The 24,129-nt window shown below is 54.0% G+C and overlaps 1 protein-coding gene across 1 annotated transcript in view; it reads right to left on the reverse strand.

The window, feature by feature from the left end:
- Window positions 1-22,786, reverse strand: part of LOC119092966 (uncharacterized) — a 46,009-nt gene extending 23,223 nt beyond the window's left edge. The window contains exons 1-4 of the mRNA XM_037215861.1: window positions 22,692-22,786; window positions 20,920-21,048; window positions 18,558-18,675; window positions 18,056-18,120 (exon numbers count right to left, since the gene is read on the reverse strand). Of these exons, the coding sequence (XP_037071756.1) occupies window positions 18,056-18,120; window positions 18,558-18,675; window positions 20,920-21,043 (307 nt within the window). The 5' untranslated portion in view covers window positions 21,044-21,048; window positions 22,692-22,786. The remainder of the gene's footprint in view (window positions 1-18,055; window positions 18,121-18,557; window positions 18,676-20,919; window positions 21,049-22,691) is intronic.
- Window positions 22,787-24,129: the final 1,343 nt, after the last annotated feature.

The following is a 24,129-nucleotide window of genomic DNA, read 5'->3' on the forward strand; positions in this document are numbered from 1 at the left end:
CACGGCCGCCCCGCGCCGCGCCCGCCAGTGTTTGCCGGCCGAGCCGCCAACTGTGGGACGGCCGCCAGCTCTGCAGCGGCCTCCAGCGCCCGTCGGCCGCCGACTTGGCGGCGCCCGCCTTCGTTCCAACCGAATGCCACCACGCTGGAGACCGTCGCGCTTATATTACCGACGCCCGTTGCCGCGGATGTGGGTCGGCGGGGCCATGAGCGCGCCGACATGAGAATGCCTGCCGCGGCAGACAGCCAACAGATATGATAGAGTGGATGACGTCCTTGAGCGGGGATGCGCATTCTCCGCCTCGGAACGGAAGCGCAGTTCTGTCCGCATTCCACTCAGAGAAAAAAAAACTGGAAGAAAAAGACACATCGCCATAGCGTGCCCATGAAATGCTTCGCCACGTGAAACGGATGCGTCGCCGCAGACGGTGAAAGAGCAAAGCAAGCAATAGGCACCACAAGATCATGTCAGGCCGGATCGACACCGCCAGGCATTGTAGTGTTGCTACAATGGTCTCAGCGGCACCTCTGGTGCACCTTGGGCCGGTGCCGCCACACCGGACCGTACACAGAGTGATTCCCAGCTGGTTGGGGGAAGGGGCGGGGGGGGGGGGGCAGCTCGCTCCTGTGCCCAGGGCCGGTGGAGTGGGGCCGGCCGGTGCCGCAGGGGCTGGGGGCGCTGCAGTGGCCGTTGGGTGCGGCCGGCCGGTGTTGCAGCGCCACCTGGAGCGGGGCCGGCCGGCCGTGCGGCGCTGGTGGCGCTGCAGTCGCCCCACGCCGGCTCGCTCGTCGCGCTCGGCCCCTGACGGCGCTACGTGACCGACCACAGAGACCGGCCGCCGTTGACGGCACGTCACCCCGGCGCCCGCCAACATCGGCATCACGCAAGGATAGTGGATTCCCACGTCTCTGTTGTCGGCTGGACGGCCTGCGCGGCTGGGTGACTGAATGGTCCACGCGGCTCGCCGGTCCCGACGGCCCACTAGACTCACTGATGACCGGGGAAATAATTCGTCCGGGGAGCTTTCCGTGAGATGACAGAGCGCGATGCCAGTTGGTAAGTCCCTGGCAAAATTACAGGGTGACGGTTCGGGGCTTTCACGGCGAAATGACTGGTGGCGCTGTTCAGATTTGTTAGTGATGCGGCAGGGATAACAAAAAAATCGGAAAAACTAAAAGTCGGAAAAATAACAGTGCAATGAAAGACCATGGCAGTTGCCAGATGGCGGTCATTTCGACGAAATGATCACTCGAGAATTTCTGGTCAGAAGACAGGTGACGGTAATCAGGGAGCAACTGCTGTGACGACGGTCACAGCTGTTTTCCAGGACATGCATTTGTTTCAGGAGATAAAACTAATGATGGCAGTCGTGGACTAGGGGTGAGTTGACAGGCGCCGGTTACATAACACATGCATTTGTTTCAGGAGATAAAACTAATGATGGCAGTCGTGGACTTTGGGTGAATTTACAAGCGGCGGTTACATAAGCATGAGATGTTTTTGCGTCGTCACCCAATAACCAATCGGCCGTGAAAGCCGGAGCAGCACGAAAGATGAACACGAAGATTGAGGAAAACACATCAAAGCAAAGACCGCAGCACTGACCGTCACGAGCAGCGAGAAGGGACAAATCGCCCACAGCCTAATAAACAGAAAACATCCCCAGCCCTCCAACGGCATCGGGAGGCAGTCGCCCTGACGCATCTGCTTTCACACGATAAACACAGTCACACTCGCACTTCACCGCACACTGCTGCCGCGGCAACTCCGCGTACGGATAGATCACACACTATCTCCCCCAATACCTTTAGAGCCACACTCCCACTTCACCGCACACTGCTGCCGCGGCAACTCCGCGTACGGATAGATCACACACTATCTCCCCCAATACCTTTACAGCCACACTCCTACGTCACCGCACACGGCTGCCGCGGCAACCCCGCGTACGGATAGACCACACACTATCTCCCTCGATACCTTCAAACGACACGGATGCCTCTGAAGAAGGCAAACTACTATGCGTGTGGTGCACTAAGATGCATCACCTCAAACTGTTAATATAACATATGTTACGCGCTGTAGTACCTGTTCTCCGTACACACGCTTTGTACCAACTTGACCGGTTTCCGCATCCTGGGGCACTACTACAAGTCACCCACCCACGCCGTTGTCAAGCGCACGACACGTTGAGTTTTTTTTTTTTGTAGTTGGGAATGCCTATAGGGGTCGGAGTGCTGGTTAGCCGGTCACCAGATGGTGCCCGGTGCGTCTCTTCCGGCAGACAATGGATGGCCGCGATCAGTCAGGTAATTCGACTGACCACGCTAAATGCCGTATCTTCACGGCTGACTTGTGAGCCGGAAGCGAGGGCCATGTCGGTCTGGGGCATGAGCTAGGCGGAGTGTCCGATTTCTTGAGCATGTGGCAAAAGCGGGCTCTTTACGTGTCATTGCTATAAATAGCACAGGGGAATGAAACTGTATATCCAAGTGGATATTATAAGGAGCTTAATTATATCTATCATGGAGTCCAAGGTGTGTGAACATTTCACATCAGCACCCCATTATTTTTTTTTATTTTAGTAGACCCATGTGTCATCCAGCGCATGGACGATGCTGGCGCACTCAAAATAATCCGTCCGTATGTAGTTCACGGTCGTTTTGAGAACTGCTATAATTTCGTGCGCAGTATATGAATAGTGAAGGAAGGCTGCCAGGAAGTTTATATTATTATGTTAATTATGCGGTGGATGGATTTCTTAAAACAATGCGCAATAATAAAAAGGAACACCACCTACACTCAACGTTAACACATTTGTTCAAAGATAACAATCAGATGTAGTGAGTTAATATCAATACAATCCATTTATAGCATCCAGGCAGTGAAGAAACGCCTTTGCTTTGTTTGTGTACGTCATGTTTCGTTGGTATCAATCAAATGTTCAACAGCTATTTCCGCCCCGTGCTTTTATTCAGCTCTGCACGCCGGAAACTGGACAGGTTCAGCTGGAATAATAGAGAACGAAAAACATCGTAACATGAATGCAAGAACACAAATTATTATCATGTTCTCACAAGCACACAGACTTTGCATCTCTGTGAAAGGACTGCGGTCGCTGCACATTTAAAAGTAAGTAATTGTGCTCTTTAATCAAGAAGCCGGTCTCCTTATGAACAGTAAAATACCACACCCGGTTTATGCTTTTGTGCATCAACAGGGGTTCACTTCATTCCATGGTTACCATGGGTATAGCAATGCGTGCGCCACACAAAGGTGACAAAGGCGCGCTAACAAAATGCATATATTATACATATTTCTCCGATGGGAAAAAAGCTACAGTGTGACTTTTTGTTGAGTTTGTGCGACAATCATAAACTCCAAATATATATATATATATATATATATATATATATATATATATATATATACATATATTCCCTAAGTAAAGGATTTTAAGCTCCGCACCGTTTCTATACCATACATTTTTGCTGTGTTCTTACCCATTTTCTTCAACCCAGTTAGCTTTTCAACTGTCCAACTTTCTGCCATACGTTAAGAATCCAATTCTCTTTTTCAATTATTCAACTTTCTGCCGTATGTGAAAAATGTTACACATCATTTTTGCTTCCGGACTGATTTCGAGCATTTTTCACGGATATAGAAACATTTCATCAAAGACTTTTCTTTCCTGACCAAGGCAGGTCTCATATTGCACTCGGCTTTACCCCATATTCCACTTAATCCCCTGATTGCCACGGCTGCATCTACCAGTATGCATGGAGCAGCCAAGGAAAACGTGTATCACAATCTAGCTGGTGCCCCCCTCCCCCCCCCGGTCAAGTCACCAGCAGGATGCACGAATTTCGTGACTTTCCATGCAAGACTGCCTTTTTTGCCGCCTGTCCCCCAAGGTTGACTTGGTTCCCAGCCCCAATTGGCCATTTTACCATTTTGTCCCTCTCATCTCGTGCGTAAATCAAGTTGGTTACTTGTATTTACCGCAAAGTAAAACCGGTCGGCTCAGGATGGGGCTATGTTGCGGCATACTAGAGCCAACTGATACATCGCTGGTGTATGCTTGCTTTGTAAACGTACCCTTTGCAACGAACTGAGTGTCCGAGTAAACAATGGTTGCCATGGCCACAGTTCCCTTCGAAAAGGGGCACTGTGCTAAGCCATCAGAGGAGACCTTAAGGGACAAATCAAAGCCACGGTACGACCTTTTGTTGAATTCGCATAATAATCATTAGCTTCTTAAAAGTGCATGTTTTTCCTCAGTAAAGTTTAAGCTCTCGCGCCATTTACTGCATAGGCATTTTGGCCAACTGGTGTTTGGTGTACCTGAAATGACACACATGTTGAGAATAGCCAAACCACTGGGGAGCAATGCTTTCATAGCGGTGAGCTGGGAGTCCAAAGGTGGCTACTTCAAATCGAAGTAACCGCCATGTAAGACAGTCCGTCGGAGAGGACACTTCAAATCGAAATTCAGAGCTTTTCAAGAGGATTTTCGAGAAAACTAGTAGTACCGACTAAATCGGACGAGCCTGACCAGTGAAAGTGCCAGAAAGGTGGAGTAATCCCTTTAAATAGTCTCACCAGTCCGAGAGCGGGCGGGGCAGAACCAGTGGGCCGCGCTGGTCTCAGGGATGCCGGCTTGGAAGTCAGGGACCTGTACGCTCTCTACGGGACCGGTATCGGTGACACGGAAAGCAGAGGAGTCACCACTCCGTCTCAACCTCAGGAGTCAGGGCTCCGACACGATGGGCACCTGAGAGCAAGGAAGGATACCAGTGGGGTAGCGGAGCGGCCGTCCCCGGGGTCCAGCAGGGCCGGGGGAAGTGGACGGATAGAAAAAGGCAGCGGCGAGAAGGGACGCCAGGATCGAAGCGTGAGGCCCAGCCGGTCGCCGAGTCCATGGCCGGGGGAGGGGAGGACCGGGCAAGCGGGGGAGGTGTTCGTCGGTGTTTGGGCGGCGGCGAGAGCCGGGCCGTCAGTCGGCCCTTTGTCGGCGCCGGCAGCTCGGGCGCCGGAGCCAGCCGGCGCCACTGTTTAGAGGAGGCGTCTCAACACCGTGCTGTGCTGCCAGGCTCGCCAGGAGCCCGTCATGGCGGCCCCGGCAGCCGCGCGCCCCGACAACCCCGGGGCACGCCAGAGCCGGCGGCCAGCCGTCCTCCGGCGCAGGACATCACGCCACGTCAGCCAGAGGCAGCTCGGCACACTGCCGCCTTACAAACAAAAGTGGCACATGTGTCAGGAGAGGTTGACCTGGTCAACGAGTCGTGGCAAAAGGGTCGATGGGAATCATCACGATGCTTGACATAAAATTGCCGACAACACGGTTGTCATGCAAGTACAGCTAATTATCAAAAAAGGTTCACTCGTGAGGCTAGATCGAGCATGTTCGGCATCAATGGATCGTCCAGCAGCCCAAGATGTGGAGACGGGTGGGGCATCGACCCCGCTCACGTTTCGCAGCACTCAAGCTTATCCCGAGGTGAAGCATAAAATAGAGAGTCGAGAGATTTTGTTCCACATTTTGGGAAATATTTACACACACAGTGGCGTTACACACATTTAATTTCATGCCCATTTCCGGCACAACTAATGACCCCAACATTGTCCAATTCGATGCTGTCGCCCTGGCATTGGCGATTCATGTGGGTGACATCGGGCGACAACATAAATATTGTCCAGCGTAATAGTTGACGGATTAGGCCTTTACTTCAATCCTACACCACCTGTTATTTCGCGAATCGTTGTGATGGTTACAAAGTTGCTTCGTATGCCCTAAAACGCCCGACTGACTTCAAGCGAGCTCACTCGCTGCGTCGATTGTTTTTGCCGACCGAGCGGTGGCAGTTTTGCTGAATAAGCCCATGCTTACGTGAGCACGCCTGATCAACATCTCGCAAGTTTGCTCAGCAAATGGCGACAGGCGAACACCTGCACGGCGCTGCCTTCGGTCGATGCTACGGGCTCGTCTCACAGCTTCAACTCGCAAGCGAGTTTGATCTCCGCGTGTCGTGGTCGGATTATATATGGCATAAGGCCGGATGTATAGCCCGTACGGATAGCCTCCTGACAGCAGCCATTGGCCTGAGAACACAGCGTCCGTCACACAGCGTCGTCCGTAGCGTCAGAGAATACCAATATCGGCCCGTTGGTTCAACCGGTTCCTCGCGGGTGACTGGAGCCGCGCAAACACCTCGTTAGTAAGGTACACATTGACACAGTCTCCCCACAAGGTGCTTGCTCCACACCACAACTGTCTTATTAGTGGGCTATACAGCGGCATACAAACTGGCTGATAATGCCATGTTTGTTCGACGCCGCTGATCCATTGGAAATCAGCCGGCCGTTGCGTCGACCCACGGGCAACTGCACTCGCCCACGTCTCCGTACCCGCAGGGTAGTAACCGCCAACATTCCGATCAAGAGACTTTCTGTTACGCTTTGATATCCGCGGTAATCCCAGTTCTTATCCGTAAGCGACTTCCTGAAAGCCAGACTCACGAAAGGCGATGCTGTGCGACAGGCCGGCCGCATGTGTGCCTGTTTCCAGAGGCCGAAAATTTGTATGTAGTTCCTCTCAAATTATGCGTATCTCCATCTCCATGGCGAACACATTAAGGTTTTCATCACTGCATGTGAAAATTACAACAGTGTTAACACACTGAGGAAAACGAAGGCAATTCCACGAAAGCGAAAGTAACATAGCGAGCACAGCAATGCTAATGGCACTTGTCCTTTCTGAATTAAGTGAATTCACGTGCGATAGGTGCTACAAATTAACTGTGGGCAGCATGATAAAGATTACGCACCTAATAGTCCTGCATTTGCCCACGATACGTCCGGAGAATGCTTAAAAATCAAAAGGTTTGTTTTCTGTTGACGTGCAAAACAAATTAGGTTGAACTTTTGGCCTTCTTTTGATATATGGTGACCAAGTCGTCATTTACCAGTATCACAATCAAAGCAGCTTATGTAATACATATTGTGAGGAAATGGCATGTGAGGGCTGTGGAACTGTACACTGTGCAGACAGTAAGAAGTTTACGGAGGTGGGTAGCATGCTATTGTTTGCCCGAATGGCGCTGGGATCGGCATTGACCGTCTGGGCACGATTTGCTGGCAGAACATTGCCCGCCACCCAGAGTGATGTATGGGACAATTTTGTACCAGCCTCGATGTATTTTGGCCGGAGAAAAACGTAGTCCATTTCGCTCTTTTATTATTCAGGAGCAGAATGTCAATGCTCGGAATGTTTCGGAAACGTCCCGATTTAACTGATGTACGGCGACAGCGTCACGCAGCGTTGACTACTGTGAGACTGGCATCCATTTATTTCACGGACCCAGAACCAAACGATAACACTTTGATAATATCGCAGAAATGCCGGCGTAAAACGCCGCCGCATCACAAGACCATAGCGCAGTTGTGCGTGCCGTCCAGTTACTATCGTGATCTTTCAAAGGCCTTATTATTTGTATACTGGTAGCTATTACATGATCCTAATGAGATAAACGTTGAGTTTCCCACTACAATCGTGTCTCGCGTGCCTTTATCATCAAGTACGTCCAGCCGACAACGGCGAGATGACGGTTGCATTGTCAATTGACTCCAAAAGCGTTGACGTTGTAGCCATGAAAAACTTCAACAAAGTAACTTCTGGAGTGACACTGTGTGCCCAAAAATAATGTGGCGTTAAATAACGCCACAACACACGGCTGGTGCAGTTCAAGTAAACTGCGTGAGCTGAATAGGAAGGCAGACACATCCCAAAGCTAGAGCTAACAAACAGGCCGCCAAGATAACAAGCTGAACAAATACAAGCGACCGAAATAAAAATTTACAGAAACTCGGAGCCTCAAACATGACAGTAGCAAATGTTTACTGCGGCTATCAGGGAGAAAATACCTACGCTGGACAGCTGCTGATACAAATGCAAGCACATGCCACCTATCTTGTTTCCGGAAAGCGGAAAAATACATGTACCTTGCAGGACAGTCGGAAGCACCAAGACATCACATGTCATCTTAAAAACCCACGGAAAATCTCAAGCGGGGGCAAATAACACAAAATGGACTAAATACCCACTTCTTTAATGAACTAACCAAGTGGACCCACGGCATTGAGAAGAGAGAACAAGGTTCAAATCTCATAGTTGCGTATATGCAAGTTTGGTATCACCGCTATTCAGCGCACAGCCGATGTGGATGATGTTGAAGAAGAACATCGGAAACGAAGACATCCACCATACTAGAGAAGAGAATGGTGGTCGTCTAGGACATGCAACCTGACTGCTTCTTATCCAAACATGCTGATTCTGGCTGCCTTAGTGCATAAAGCGTGCCTACCAAACGCAATCACATGCAATGCAATCATATGCAATCAAATGCAAAGGTAGATTGGGTGCTGGAAAAACGATGTAGTGGGTATTAAAATACAACCAAAGCCTGCAATGTTGTCCGGGAATCATTTGAAATCACTGGCCAGACAACAAATATGCTGCGCATGAGCCGCAGCTAGTCGGGGACTGCCCCTGGGATCCCCAAAAGACAGATGTGCCGTGCTGGGTTTACTGTTTGCGCGCACGCTGATGACGTATCTGGCTACCACTGACGGATAAGATAGCATGACCATGGATCGGGGCCCCCGGATCGGATCGATGGGTGTAGATCCACACCCCCTTCCGGTGCGGCGGACAACTATGAGTGAGTAGCGGGCAACTATGAGTACATAAATAAGCACCAGATTTACACAGGGTGTCCAGATGAGCACACAACTGGCGATAGAGGTTTACAAACGTAGTGATCTAAAGAACAAAAATGGCAGCAACAAAAAAAGGCAATGACATGAGCCCAATAAGGCCTTGTGACCTGAAAATGATAATTCCTGCAAGAGGCAGTAACTTGGGGTTGACAGACGCTGACAAATGGAACCACCCCCAAACCCAGCAAACCCGACACAGTCCTCCCGACTCCGACACAGATGGCACGGGACCCGACCATGACCTGGCCAATAACAGGAGAAATTCATCCCGCTAGGGGACGGACGGGGGCAAATACGCCATGCCCTGGTTCTGGAGAGCACAAGTTTAAGGCTTCATTACCCTGCTTCCGCCCCCGACAGCAGGTAGTCCGCCGAGAGGAGACATACCGCCGGCGGGCCAGTCACGTCACAACCCTGCTTCCGCCCCCGACAGCAGATAGTCCGCCGAGAGGAGACATACCGCCGGCGGGCCCGTCACGTCACAGCCCTGCCTCCGCCCAACTAGGCTAGGGGCCAGGTCTGCTTACGGCGCCGCCACAGCTCGGTTAGGGACCAGGTCTGCTCACAGCGCCGCCACAGTTCGGCTAGGGGCCAGGTCTGCTCACAGCGCCGCCACAGTTCGGCTAGGGGCCAGGTCTGCTCACAGCGCCGCCACAGCATCCCTGCCTCCGCCCCCGACAGCAGGTAGTCCGCCGAGAGGAGACATACCGCCGGCTAGCCAGTCAAGTCACAACCCTGCCTCCGCCCCCGACAGCAGATAGTCCGCCGAGAGGAGACATACCGCCGGCGGGCCAGTCAAGTCACAACCCTGCCTCCGCCCCCGACAGCAGGTAGTCCTCCGAGAGGAGACATACCGCCGGCGGAAGTCTGCAAAAATTGTCACACACTACGCGGCGGTCGAGCCGCGGTCGGCCGGCGGGCCGGTCTCGCCCTGAGCACACGGTCGCCCGCGCCAGCCGGCGGACCGGCGCCCGTACCTGGACAGAGCCGGCAGCTCCGGCGCAGGCGACAGCAGCCGACGCGCTCCGGCTCCTCGGCCTCGCTCATGGGGCGGCGGCGGCGGCGCTCCACCCCCGGCCGCCCGGCGCCGGCCACTGACGACCCCGCCCCGCACACATCGACCATAACCTTATCCCATACACGATAACAAAACGGAGCCGGGCAATCGATGACGCCACCCCCGCTGGCAGCAGAGGCCGCGCACGGACAGACCGTCGCCCGGTCGGCCGGGTGTCGCTCGCTCCGCTCCGGGAGGGCGTCCGGTGCCGGGCCGGCCGGACCGCGGGCCAGTCGCGAGGTCGGCCGGCGCGCCGCCGCCTGCACGGGCGCAGCCTGACTGAAGCCAACCGCGCCGCCGCTGTGACAGCGCCCGGGCGGCGTCGCGGCGCGGCGCTCCACGTCGCCGGGCTGGCCGGCGAACCAGCGCGGCCGGCCGTGAGCGCCTCCGAGACGCTGCGCCGCGCCGCGTCCGGCCGCAGCCAGCGCCGGAAGCGCCGCTCGTCCGCGCGCACCATTACCGCAGCGCAGCGAGCGGGCCTCGACGACGGCCGGCGTCGGCCCGAGGTCAGCGCGGCGTATTAAGTCAGGGATCGCCCCGTCGATTCTGTGTATTGTGCTGCCTTACCAAACAGCAGAGCAACACACATGCACAGGTTTTGCGCGAGAGAATAACCGTAACTTGCAGCGCCTTTCCATACGCGATCGAAGTGGATTACCACACAAAGAGCAGGCCAACACCGGCTCGTCAGAGATGCCGAAAGATCCCGTGTGGGCCTGTCGGTCTATAGACGGCAGACCCGGGCAGTGTGCAGCACACACAGCCCGACAGAGCGACGTGCCAGGCACGCCTGTCTGGAGGTGGACCGTATTGCACGCACGCACGGCCTGCAGCGCCCGGCGTGTCCACCTATCTACACGGGCGGTGTCGGACAATGCTCCTGACGGCACACAGGCCCCCTGTACGGTTCTCTTCGCGCGGGATCCGTGACGTTCCGCAACATCGGGCTTGCAGCGTAGCCACCCACCGGCACAGTTCGACCGGCCCAGACCCACCGCCACAGCTCGGTTAGGGGCCAGGTCTGCTCACGGCGCCACTACAGCTCGGTTAGTGGCCAGGTCTGCTCACAGCGCCGCCACAGCTTGGTTGGGGGCCAGGTCTGCTCACAGCGCCGCCACAGCTTGGTTAGGGGCCAGGTCTGCTCACAGCGCCGCCACAGCTCGGTTAGGGGCCAGGTCTGCTCACGGCGCCATTACAGCTCGGTTAGGGGCCAGGTCTGCTCACAGCGCCGCCACAGCTCGGTTAGGGGCCAGGTCTCCTCACAGCGCCGCCACAGCTCGGTTAGGGGCCAGGTCTGCTCACAGCGCCGCCACAGCTCGGTTAGGGGCCAGGTCTGCTCACGGCGCCGCCACAGCTCGGTTAGGGGCCAGGTCTGCTCACGGCGCCACTACAGCTCGGTTAGGGGCCAGGTCTGCCCACGGCGCCGCCACAGCTCGGTTAGGGGCCAGGTCTGCTCACGGCGCCACTACAGCTCGGTTAGGGGCCAGGTCCACTCACAGCGCCGCCACAGCTCGGTTAGGGGCCAGGTCTGCTCACGGCGCCGCCACAGCTCGGTTAGGGGCTAGGTCTGCTCACAGCACCGCCGCAGCTCGGCGCACAAGCCCTCCAGGCATGTCCTGGGGTCGGCAGTACAGTCAGGCAGGCTGTAGTACTTTTCCCGCTCCCTGTGGTTCTCACAAGTCCTATGACTACGAAGGGTCATGCATAGGCAGCAAGACATCTCATTCAATGCTGCCAACTCCAGCCCAGTCCTGTCCAGGATTCTCCTGCAGGCAAAGGCTCAAGCCCCCACATAAAAGTTCACTATGGACAGGAGCACTTAGCACATTCATGAATGTGTCGCCACGAACCGATTTATCGTCAACCGCGGACCGTACCAATAACTAGATCCGCTCCGCTGGAATCACAGTTGGCCAGCTTCGTCTACCGCTTTCCCATGGGAAACAGAACTTGGCATTTGCAAGACGTAATGTTGGTTGAAGCGAGTCGCTTCTTGCTTACAGTCCGCTGGGTAGCTTAAACTCTTCATCAGATGAAGTCATCTCGTTCGTGGACGGGTTACCAATCCATAGCAAATGGTCTGCAGCGACAATCCTGACTCAAAAGCAGCGACTCGCCCACCATGGGAGCCCGCTTGGTGATCCGCACAACTGATGTCATCTGAAGACTACACCCAATGGGAGAAGCCAACGAGCAACCGTACAGCTACCCCACCCAGGCTGAAACGGCCCTTACACTCCTCGCAAAGCCCTCGTTGAGCCGGCCGGCACCCGTTCTACGAGACGCGCCCGACACACAGTGGCGAGCTGCAGGTCCCGGACGGCGAGATAAGGTGACAGACGGGACCGACCTCCACAGCCCGCCCTCAAAACGAGTGTTATGCTGCGGCGCACCCGGTTCGCACCGGCTTCTGCTCGGGGAACCTAGCGGGTCGCTCATCAGGCACCATATGCAGGCCCCGGACAGGTGCGTCTTGACCGTGACCCGGCCGGGTCGGTTAGGCGTTGGCTGTGCGGGGCCGGAGGACGGCCAACGGCTGTGTGGTTAGTACAGAGCTAAGGCAACTGTGTATTTGAAGCACAGGGCTGCAGATACAGCAGCATTACTTAAGGCGCACTTAAGGTATTATAAACATGCTGGTATTAAGGAGCTAATATATTTAAATAAAGGCACGCTAGAGAGGGCTGGTAACTACTGTACCTAACTATACATTCGCCTTCCAAAAGCCCTATAATATTATCCTTTCATTTAAGCACTTTTTTTCCTATCGTGTGCGTAGACAAGTTGGACTCTCGGAGTGATTGCAACTGATCGCGCCTTTAGACTGCTTACATGGCCCCGGATACATATTAGGTATACAAGGAAGCGTGTTCATCAGCACACTGGTTAATAGTTCTGGTTCACTGGTTCACCACGTTGGTCCATTTCCCAGAAAACGCTTTGATCAATAGAACGACCGTCCCATGCAGTACAGAAGCCTCATCCACCTCAACTGCCGGCCTAGACTGTCTCCGGCCGCCGCGGCTCTGAAGCGTCACCTCATCAACTGCCGATCTAGATTGTCTCCGGCCGCTGCGGCTCTGAAGCGTCACCTCATCAACTGCCAGCCTAGATTGTCTCCGGCCGCCGCGGCTCTGAAGCGTCACCTCATCAACTGCCAGCCTAGATTGTTTCCGGCCGCTGCGGCTCTGAAGCGTCACCTCATCAACTGCCGATCTAGATTGTCTCCGGCCGCGGCGGCTCTGAAGCGCCACCTCATCAACTGCCGGCCTAGATTGTCTCCGGCCGCCGCGGCTCTGAAGCGCCACCTCATCAACTGCCGGCCTAGATTGTCTCCGGCCGCCGCGGCTCTGAAGCGCCACCTCATCAACTGCCGACCTAGATTGTCTCCGGCCGCCGCGGCTCTGAAGCGTCACCTCATCAACTGCCGATCTAGATTGTCTCCGGCCGCCGCGGTTCTGATCTGAAGCGGAGACCCGTTGCCCCAGCGGGACTCCGGCGCCTCACGCTGTGCGGCTCATTGCTGGCGGCACGCGCTCTCTCGTCCGCCCCGTCGGCGCACAGCGCAGGCCCATCTGATAGGCGCCAGCTGCCTCGGCTCAGCCAGCAGTGAAGATTGTATGCTGGCCGGCACACCCGCGCCACGCAGGCATAGCATACACAACTTCAACACGCGAAACTAGGTACACGTTGTTTACACATGAGAAGCCTCTGTAACAACCGACAGTAGTAGACTGACACGTGTGCTATGATGGTCACTAACATCAGAGATGCCCTTTAGTTTATTTTTTTTCTTCAAACGGCTTTACATCAGGGAAACAAATTTTCTTGTGTTCACTGATGTGATATGGGCGAGCCAAGCTGGAGCCTACACCTGTGGTGTGATATTTCTACCACGACTTTCATTTCTGCTTTGCGACTAACTGCGTCATAACATCCACCAGCATTGCAATTAAATGACTGATTTACAATCAGCAATTTGATGTCAGATTAATATCGAGAGTAGACAAATTACCTTCAGCCTCTAATATCACTGGCCTGTAGGCTGGTAGATGGAAGGAAAGTTAGCGGCAGGAGTTTGACGTGTTCGCCATCACCAGGTGGGTAGGGTGTGGGAAGAGAACACGGAAAAGGAGGCGACACACCTTTCCTACCCTTACTACTGCCGGTCCTGGGCCGCAAAAGTCCTGCCCGTTCCCGCCCGGGACAGGTGATTAATCACCCTCGCACGCCCGACGATTGGCCTTCCAACTGAAGTGATGGGACGAGACAACAGCGCAGTCTAAACGACGCTGTGCCCATCATTCGCTGAGAGCTGAGTGATATGCCAAAGTAGCTCGATGCATGTGCAAATTTCATGACAACTTGTGATGCTTGAGATGGCGGCATGACAACTCATGGCACATGAAATAACGGTAAACTCAACCACGCAAGACTCTACGACTGCCGTCAATCACTGGATAACTGTGTCCAACCTACAACCAGTGCCCTGACAGAAAATATTCTGTTCGTCATGATCTACTTCCCAACAGCATTAACGGATACGCACTTTTAAACCAAAAAGCATAGCAACTGAATGATTTCCACTGAGACGCTGTTGTCACCATCTCGCCATACACTCGTTTCAAACGCGGTCATCCGCTGCACTTTCGGACAACGGCGGCAGCGGGGCGGGGCGGGGCGGGGCGGGGCGGGGAGGGGCGGGGCGAGGCGGGGGATGCGGGGCGCAGCGCGTCAAAGCTGCTGACGCGTAGAACCAATCAGCCGCCTACATGACCCCACCTGAGCCGGCTAATAGCCCGGGCCGAGGCTGGGATCGCCGAGTGGCGGCCGCAGCGGCGCCGAGGGGGCGGGCCGCAGACTGGTGGCCGCCAACTGCCTCGAGCCGAGCTGCCGGCCGGTGCGGCAGCGGCTGGAGTCGCAGGCACGTGGGCAGCGTCGATGGGATCGCGTGGACAGCCCGGTGGGACCTTTGGCGCAACATGGCGGTTCGTGCGTACAGGCGGAGTGCGATTCTTAAAAAGGCTCGGCATGCATGTGGTGAATTACGTGGAAAATTCAGCCCTGCCCGTTTGCCTGCCGTTTATATGTGTATTTCGCCACCAATCTAGACACGGTTGCGCACCACCAGCTCCTGTTTGGCCCACAAGTACAATGAAACTTCACGAGTGTTTTCTTAGCCCGCCGCGTTTGGTGAAAGTCACGTCGCTCGCCCGCAGTGGGTGCCGCAGTTTGCAGGTCTTCACCCCTTTGCGCCGCCGGCTCTTCACACTGTACTTCAGCCGGCGACGCATCGCAGCGAGGATTTTGGCAGTGCGTCGCGTGTCGTTTGACAGACCGTTCTTCACGCTGGCCGGCTGGTATTTGCTTTCGAGTCTGTGACAGACTGCAGCGAGGACTTTGATAGCGTAAGGCGTGCAGTATGACAGATAGGTCTTCAGGCTAAAAAGGTGGCATTTACAGAGTCGATCCCACCTTAACCAAGCGCGCAGCGAGACGACGCAACGGTGCCGAGAAGTGATCGCCCGCAGTCCGATGGCACAGGAACAACCAACCGGAAGAAGCCGGCCGGCGGGCGGCGGTTCCAGTTGGTAACGGAATACGTGCGTGTATGCCACCGCGACAGTGACGCGCCGCCCAGCATCTAGACTCCGTCATGCAGCAGGCTTACGCATGGGACATTCTAAAAACTGCCTCCCGTTGATAAACACTGAAACCTTCCCCGGTTTCGTGGCGGGGAAGAACCGAGCGTTTGTAGTGGACGGCTCCAGCCTGCGCCCATCACCGCAGGCCCACTCATCACACCAGCTTTTCAGCAGGGGCCGGCATCTCCGGCGATGATCGACGCAGCACCCGCGGCACCGCCGGCCGGGCCCGCACATCACAGGCAGAACACGCGGACTCCCCAGCTGTCCTTGACACGAGCCAGCGGCGCGCGAAAGACCCTCAGAAGCCCAGGCGCGCGGCGAACAAACACTCCGACCCGTTCAGCCACGGTCCCCGGAAATCGGTCTGTGTGAGGCACTCACCAACATCCGCTTCTTCAAATAACAAGGAGCGTCGAACGAAGCTTTGTTGGCTTTCAGCATCTGTTGGCACGACATTTAACAAAGACCTGATTCAGCGCCAGGCGGAATGAGGTGCAGCAGAAAAGTTCGCCGAAGCTCTCTGGGTGCACCTGGCTTCCTCGCACGCTGGCTACGGGGTTTACATAAGGCTGGGGTGGGGGCAGGGCCTCCATAATGGCAAGGGCAAGGGTGGCGGTGTATGCTGGCCCGCAATTTTTACCCTCGATTCACCCCATCATCTTGATTGTTCTTGAATACGACCCGGCATTTAGGAGAAATAATTGTCCTGCGTTCCATCTTAATACAACCGAAAGATATCACATTACTGGCAAAACCGAGCCGCGGCCCGCAGGATGACGCTGGGATGATGGGAACCGTGAATTTGGAGGGCGGGAAGTTGGGAAATCACTGCTGCGGCAGCGTGTTATCTGGCCGGGCGGTGACGCCAGGGCGGTGCGTCATCCGGCCGGGGCAGTGACGCCAGGGCAGTGCGTCACCCGGCCGGGCAGTGACGCCTGGGCAGTGCGTCATCCGGCCGGGCAGTGACGCCAGGGCAGTGCGTCACCCGCCGGGGCAGTGACGTCAGGGCAATGCGTCACCCGGCCGGGCAGCCGTTATCCAGATACTGGTTGTTAGGGTCGGTGACGAAGTTTTATGTTCCTAGGTAAATAACGCCCAAAACACGCGCAAAAAGCCAAAAACACGCGCAAGAGCATGCGCAAAATAATGAATGCGCCAAAGGTCACACAACTTTGGACGTGATAACACAACATGGCATATCCTCAGAAAACCTCGGGGGGTCATGTCAACCCCCCCCCCCCCCCCCTCCCTCCCTCGCCCCGCATCAGAGCGTAGGCTAATTTGTGGACGGACGGAACACATCAGCGCACATCCACCTACTAAATTAAACCAAAATCTGCCTACTAAACCTTAGAAGAAGAAAAAACGTGGCAGTGCATTGATAGCACATGAGGTAAGTTTTGGAACTGAATGTATGACGATAGAATTCGCCTGCTAACGGCCCGCTCGTACTACGCTGCTTAACGCGGCGTCTTACTGGTATGTATTGTTAAGTCGCTCGTAGCATCAAATACTTGGCGTACTATCTAAGAAACAATGAATACTTATTTTTCAAGGAAGCATCTCTCAAAAATTGACCAGTAGATACTGACCATGCTATTTCCAGCGAAAATTCGGTTAATTTCAGTACGAGCACAATGCGGAAATTGCCGTGGGTCCGTGTCGTGGGTTCATGTCGTGGGTTCGCGTCGTGGGTTCGTGTCGTGGGTTCGTGTCGTGGTTTCGTGTCGTGGGTTCGTGTCGTGGGTTCGTGTCGCAAGGTACAGCAACAGGGCTCCTGAGTCCATTCGACCTACCATGCCTCCGACACATGTTTGCTGTGACCCTCCTCCCCCCCCCCCCCCCCCCCCCCCCTCCTCCCACTTCATTGAAGCAGTCAACTGGATTGTACGAACTTTTGTGTCTGGCTAGCTGGTAGACAAAAAATGGTCCAGTGCCAAACATAGGCAAGCGGCTTTAGTCGTGCTTGTCATGCAACAACCGAAAAATCGGTAATATTAGACAGTCATTGTCAATAAAAAATAAGCCGCACAAAAATCAAACCAATCACATGCACAACACAAACGTGCATCTGAGCATGCTTTGGACAGCCAAGGAAGATAAATGGATTTGACTCTACGATTAGTGATCCGTCAGCAAACAAAACTAAAACAGAAGAGCCACGGCACACTGTGGTCGAGGCTTACCAATCTTCAGCCGTGACCTAGTAGCAGAATGAAAACATCGAACCATCGTTACAAAACGGAAGTGTCTCACATAAAGGTCGGGCACAAACTGTCCATAGCGTGATCTGACACCGTTTCTATCGCAATGCAAGTGGCATCAAGTACAGGTCGCTCAATCGCCTTCATTGTTTTGAGATGAGCAAAATGCTATTCTAAAATGGCAACTGCATCCCGAAATGGCAATGCAGCGGCCTCCACAAAATCTAATCATTCCCGTCACACCAAAGTTGTGCTGGTCGACAGAAACGACATAAACGACATCCACCGGACTTCTGAGTATCAGTTTGTCTCTGAGCACCTTTCTGCTGTCAGCCATCTGGGAGGGCAGCCGCCTGGCGACGTTCACTCACCGTGGACCAGTTCGTAGATGGCTTGCTTGTGCCGCGCCACGGCGTCGGGATCACTCGCCAGTTTGCTGGCAACAGATGGCACCACGTTCAAACAACGAACTTGCATGGGCTCCGTCGGCGCTCATCAATCTACCTTGACCGTATTGTTGGTATTGAGCCACATAAACTGTTGGATACAAATATGATATCATATAAACTGCTGGATTTGATTCGCCTAAAAACGGTCGCGTCTGGAATCATATGTACCAATCAGAACGCAATCGCAAAAACGACACAGCCCTCACCTCTTCAGGAACTTTGGTCAATGTCGATCACCGCTTTTAATATTCAGTCGCGTTTAACAGGCTTCAAATGAAGCTGCAGTGGCACGGTACTGTTGTGCTTGTTCTTTACGGCCGCATGCACCGGTGACCAGCGTCATAAGCACACCTCCCCGACGCCGGAGCGAGCGGCCGACCGGCTGACCGGACCAGGCCAGCACGTGCGGCACCCGGCCGCTCACCTGCAATACTTGAGGGTGGCCACCATCAGGGCGCACACGATGAGCATGATGCAGCCGAACCACCACCACGTGCTGCTGGACACCTGCCAGCCGGCACCGCAGCAGTCGGGGTCGAGCACTGCGACCGAGGGCAGGGTCGGGTCAGAAGAGCACACCCGGTCACGTGCCGCCAGTGCTGCAGGAGACCGCTCCGAACACAGACCAGAGAGGCGAGCTCACAACAGCCCCGCTTGCTCCACCAACCCAGCCCCGGACGCGTCAGGCATATGTTACATGCTTCTCCTTGTATACTGTGTGCCGTGGCCATGTCACCTGAGTGCGACCCTAATAATGAGCTGGATTGAAGGGACCATGCAAATAATCACAGCTCTTCCAGCGCCATCATCCTCAGCCTCAGATTGGATTAACCCGCGATTTTATTCGCGACTCATTCAGGGGACACGACTCAGGAGTTTTTCACTACAACCGACCAAAAACAATAATTCATGAGCCGAGGAAACAAGTCTCAAGGTCAAGAGACGATACAATGAGCCTTAAACACAGTGCCGCGAGACAGCAAATGACCTTGCAAACCATGCACCCACTGATGGCGAAAATCATCCCACAAAGGTGGCACAACATCACGTAAATATAGCCCCTGGTTCACTTGGTCATTTGTATTACAGTCGCTCTCAACTCAACTCCCGGCCACACCCGGCCGTCCCTACCTCCAGTCTGCGGCCACTCAGGCCCGCACAAGCGACCTCGGCCAGGTCACGTGGTCAATGCCCTTAGGCATAAACACGGCCGGCCGCGCCCGTTATCCGCCGACCGGGCAGACTGAAAGCCGGGCCTGGAACCCATTATCAATAGCCTACTCCACACAGCCCATCGCGCTAGTGCAGACTCTCCCAGCGCTGAACACACCGCCGTGACTACTGCTGCCGCCTGGGCCTCACCAGTGCAGACCCTCCCAGCGCTGAACACACTGCCGTGACTACTGCTGCCGCCTGGGCCTCACCAGGGCAGACTCTCCTAGCGCTGAACACGCCGCCGTGACTACTGCTGCCGCCTGGGCCTCACCAGGGCAGACTCTCCTAGCGCTGAACACGCCGCCGTGACTACTGCTGCCGCCTGGGCCTCACCAGGGCAGACTCTCCTAGCGCTGAACACACCGCCGTGACTACTGCTGCCGCCTGGGCCTCACCAGTGCAGACCCTCCCAGCGCTGAACACACCGCCGTGACTACTGCTGCCGCCTGGGCCTCACCAGTGCAGACCCTCCCAGCGCTGAACACACCGCCGTGACTACTGCTGCCGCCTGGGCCTCACCAGTGCAGACTCTCCCAGCGCTGAACACACCGCCGTGACTACTGCTGCCGCCTGGGCCTCACCAGTGCAGACCCTCCCAGCGCTGAACACACCGCCGTGACTACTGCTGCCGCCTGGGCCTCACCAGTGCAGACCCTCCCAGCGCTGAACACACCGCCGTGACTACTGCTGCCACCTGGGCCTCACCAGGGCAGACTCTCCCAGCGCTGAACACAACGCCGTGACTACTGCTGTTGCCTGGGCCTCACCAGGGCAGACCCCCCCCCCCCCCCCCCCCCCCCCCAGCGCTGAACACACCGCCGTGACTACTGCTGCCGCCTGGGCCTCACCAGGGCAGACTCTCCCAGCGCTGAACACACCGCCGTGACTACTGCTGCCGCCTGGGCCTCACCAGGGCAGACTCTCCCAGCGCTTAACACACCGCCGTGACTACTGCTGTTGCCTGGGCCTCACCAGGGCAGACCCCCCCCCCCCCCCCCCCCCCCCCCCCCCCCCCCCCCCAGCGCTGAACACACCGCCGTGATTACTGCTGCCGCCTGGGCCTCACCAGGGCAGACTCTCCCAGCGCTGAACACAACGCCGTGACTACTGCTGTTGCCTGGGCCTCACCAGGGCAGACCCCCCCCCCCCCCCCAGCGCTGAACACACCGCCGTGACTACTGCTGCCGCCTGGGCCTCACCAGGGCAGACTCTCCCAGCGCTGAACACACCGCCGTGACTACTGCTGCTGCCTGGGCCTCACCAGTGCAGACCCTCCCAGCGCTGAACACACCGCCGTGACTACTGCTGTTGCCTGGGCCTCACCAGTGCAGACTCTCCTAGCGCTGAGCACACCGCCGTGACTACTGCTGCTGCCTGGGCCTTACCAGTGCAGACTCTCCCAGCGCTGAACACACCGCCGTGACTACTGCTGTTGCCTGGGCCTTACCAGTGCAGACTCTCCCAGCGCTGAACACAACGCCGTGACTACTGCTGTTGCCTGGGCCTCACCAGTGCAGACTCTCCTAGCGCTGAGCACACCGCCGTGACTACTGCTGCTGCCTGGGCCTTACCAGTGCCGTTGAGCGCGAGCCGTATGGTAATGTTGTCGGTGATCGACCATCCGTACAGCCCAGGCAGCTCCGCTGGCTCGCCATCCATCGCCGCGGACACGGCAGCCGGCGTGGTGGTCTGCATCGGAGCTGCGGGCGGAAGACTGTGGTGAAGCATAGCTGCTTTTGGTGGGGTTGTTCAGGTCAGCCTGTGGTCAAGCGGTTCATCCGGAAACCATGTGGAGCTGATAAGCGCATTCCATTTTGTGTCTTGTTAATACCATGTTGCCTGATTCAAAGCCAGAGGATTCATTGGTGCACCCCTTGCACACAGACCAAATGAATTGCCACGACCATGCTGATGAGTCACTGGGTCATCCAGATTTCACTTCAATCCCTAAAAATGCTCAGTAATGGGTGCATGATTAGACATGATTAAACAACCAGGCCAGGCTACCAAAGATACTAGATTTAGTTGTTGACATTGAGACCTACTCAGCCAGCTGTTTTACTCATCATTAGCTTATCTAGGATGCACATCTCCTTACTTTTGCCTGAGGCATGAAGAGGTATGCTGCAATTGTATCCTTAATAAAGTAGTTACATTTTACTCATTTCAGACCCAGGCTCAACTGAGAAAAGAACAAGGTTACTGTAAGCATCAATCCATTCTAGCACCTAGGAAGGACATACATGTCACAGGATTTGTGGTTTAGGGCCAATTTAAATTAGGCTGCATAAGATAATGTTATGTTATGTTACATCACTTGCATAGCCATCTAGTTTCATTTCCCAGTAACATCACAGATCATTAGAAAGACATAACCTTAAACACACATTCACGTCATACACATGCTCGGCCAGCAGATAATTTCAGACAATTATCTAAAGTGTTTGAAAATTTGTCAATGCCAGCACCAAGAATTAGTGCAAATAGGTATCTGTGAGAATTGCTACAGTAAATTATCCATACAGAGGATGAAAAACAGATAACTTTCAAAGCAAAGCCAAAACTGAGTATCTTTCTATGCCATACATAGGTGCAACCATTGGATGTGCACAGAGCATGAGAGCTGAAACAAGGGGATAATTTTTAGACCTGCTAAATGTAACTGAACAATCTTAATAGATGATTATCAAAGATAACTTTGTCAAACAAATTTCCCTCTGCCAAATGACCCTAGCCTCTGCCCTGATTTTAAGATGAGCATGGTAACCACTTCTGATTGCAGGTGAAGTTTAAATCATGTTATTTTCATGCAATTATTATTCCATATTGCAGACATAACATAACTGCATAACTATAATTGTCAGCATATTTGGTCTGCTGCATTGATTTTCTTTAACAAATATATTAAAATCTGGCCTCATAGAGAAAATATGTCCTATAACAAAAATATGCAAATGGGGTGCACTTCCGTGTTTTTTCAGTGATCGATTCTGAATCGTGGAACCATTGCAAATAATATTTATTGTCATATTGCACATACCGCATATCAACCAACATTTAACCAATCACCATGGTGGGCCCTGGATGTGCCTGCCACCAAACACTATGTATTTGGTTGTATTTATTTTGGTTTTTACTATTCAATGTATGGTTGCATTTCAACAGTGCAGGAAGCTCCCCAACAAGTAATTAATGCATTGTTTTATTTCTTCAATGCAACAATGTACAACTAATGCGAGATTCGTCAATCCAAGCAATGAACACCATCTTGAGGCAGCAATCCATTCTAACCAGTCCTCTCAGTGACATTGTAATTCCTACGCTGGCATCAAGGTTTTCTTACCCCGCTTCAGACAGCTTTCTCAGCTCCCCTCTCTTTACAGGCGCTTAAAAGCCAAACAAAATGATCATTGACCCACGCAGCGCCCACCCCCATACATTTGCACGTCCAACTGGAAATCGGATCAAAATAAACATCAATATTGTCTATGCCGCACATGAGACGAATACTGGTTTGGTCGGGTTTAGTGGTAGTCCTTATCACTTAGGATAAGTGACGTAATACATCATAAAAAAATATTGTATCGTTCTTGGCTGCGGAATTTCTTGTACATTCTTTCAATTAACATTGTAAATAAATAACATCATAATCGGGCATGTTTACTGTTTAAATTTTCCGTTAACAAACTATTCTAGGAGTCATCTCGCGGATTGTCTTTGTGGTAATAAGCAAATATGCCCATGTCGGTTAATATTGTGCCAAGATTGCGACCCTCTTGGCAGGACGATGCCAGATTGGAAAGAAACCCTTAAACATGCAGTACTCCGTCCCGCTGTTCCGACACCGAAACAGAATATTCCACCGAATGAAAAGAAGGACCGTAAGGCACGCAGGAGATGGCATATGCCCCGTATGAGACCTTGGATGACCGATGTTAAGTTTGTCTCGCCTTTGTCAAACGAAGCACCATAATAAGACACTAATGTTATCTTGAAAGCTGAGCACACTTAAGTTGAGTGGAAATAGGTTTCGGATAACATTTGCAACGTTACAAAAATAAGTGGCATGGAACATCGGTGCATGTAACCTCTGACGGTTAAACCAGGGCTCGCCGGGTCCGGTCTGGCTGGCAATGATCGCCTGATCGGGCAATGCAGGCTGCAGCACTGCCTTCCCCAAATGAGAACGATCGGTCTCCCGACAGTGACCTCCACGCTATTACAGGGAGCTATATCCTGACTGACTGGCAAAAGCTGTGGGGCGAGGAACGCAGAAGAAACAAGTTGAAAGCCATCAAATTCAAGATAGGGGACTGAGAGTTGTCTTTCCGGAAGGTCAAAAAAGGCAAACTCATTCCGACCTGTCTCCGCATTGGTCACATGTAGGGCACCCACAGATCCTGACCGAACGGCACAGCGGATGTCCCCACATGTGAACGGTGTGGACACATGTTGACTGCAAAACACACGCTTGTTGACTGCACATTATTCAGCTCTCAGAGACAGAGATTCCTCGGACATCACGCGACACTGATGCCGCTGATAGGTTACATTCCGAGTTTGGACGTTCTGTCATTACGAAGCTCTAAGCTGCGGTTGGACGACACTGATGCCGCTGATAGGTTACTTTCCGAGTTTGAACGTTCTGTCATGACGAAACTCTAAGCTGCGGTTGGACGCAAATGAAACATCCCACCTTTTTGTATTTTTCACTTATTGTTACATCGGATGCGTATGATTTGATAAGTTATGCCAGCTTTCTCGAAATCCTTCTGAATAGT

Source organism: Pollicipes pollicipes, unplaced genomic scaffold (assembly GCF_011947565.3).
Source record: "Pollicipes pollicipes isolate AB1234 unplaced genomic scaffold, Ppol_2.1 Scaffold_3718;HRSCAF=4362_pilon_pilon_pilon, whole genome shotgun sequence".
NCBI classification, from domain to species: domain Eukaryota; kingdom Metazoa; phylum Arthropoda; class Thecostraca; order Pollicipedomorpha; family Pollicipedidae; genus Pollicipes; species Pollicipes pollicipes.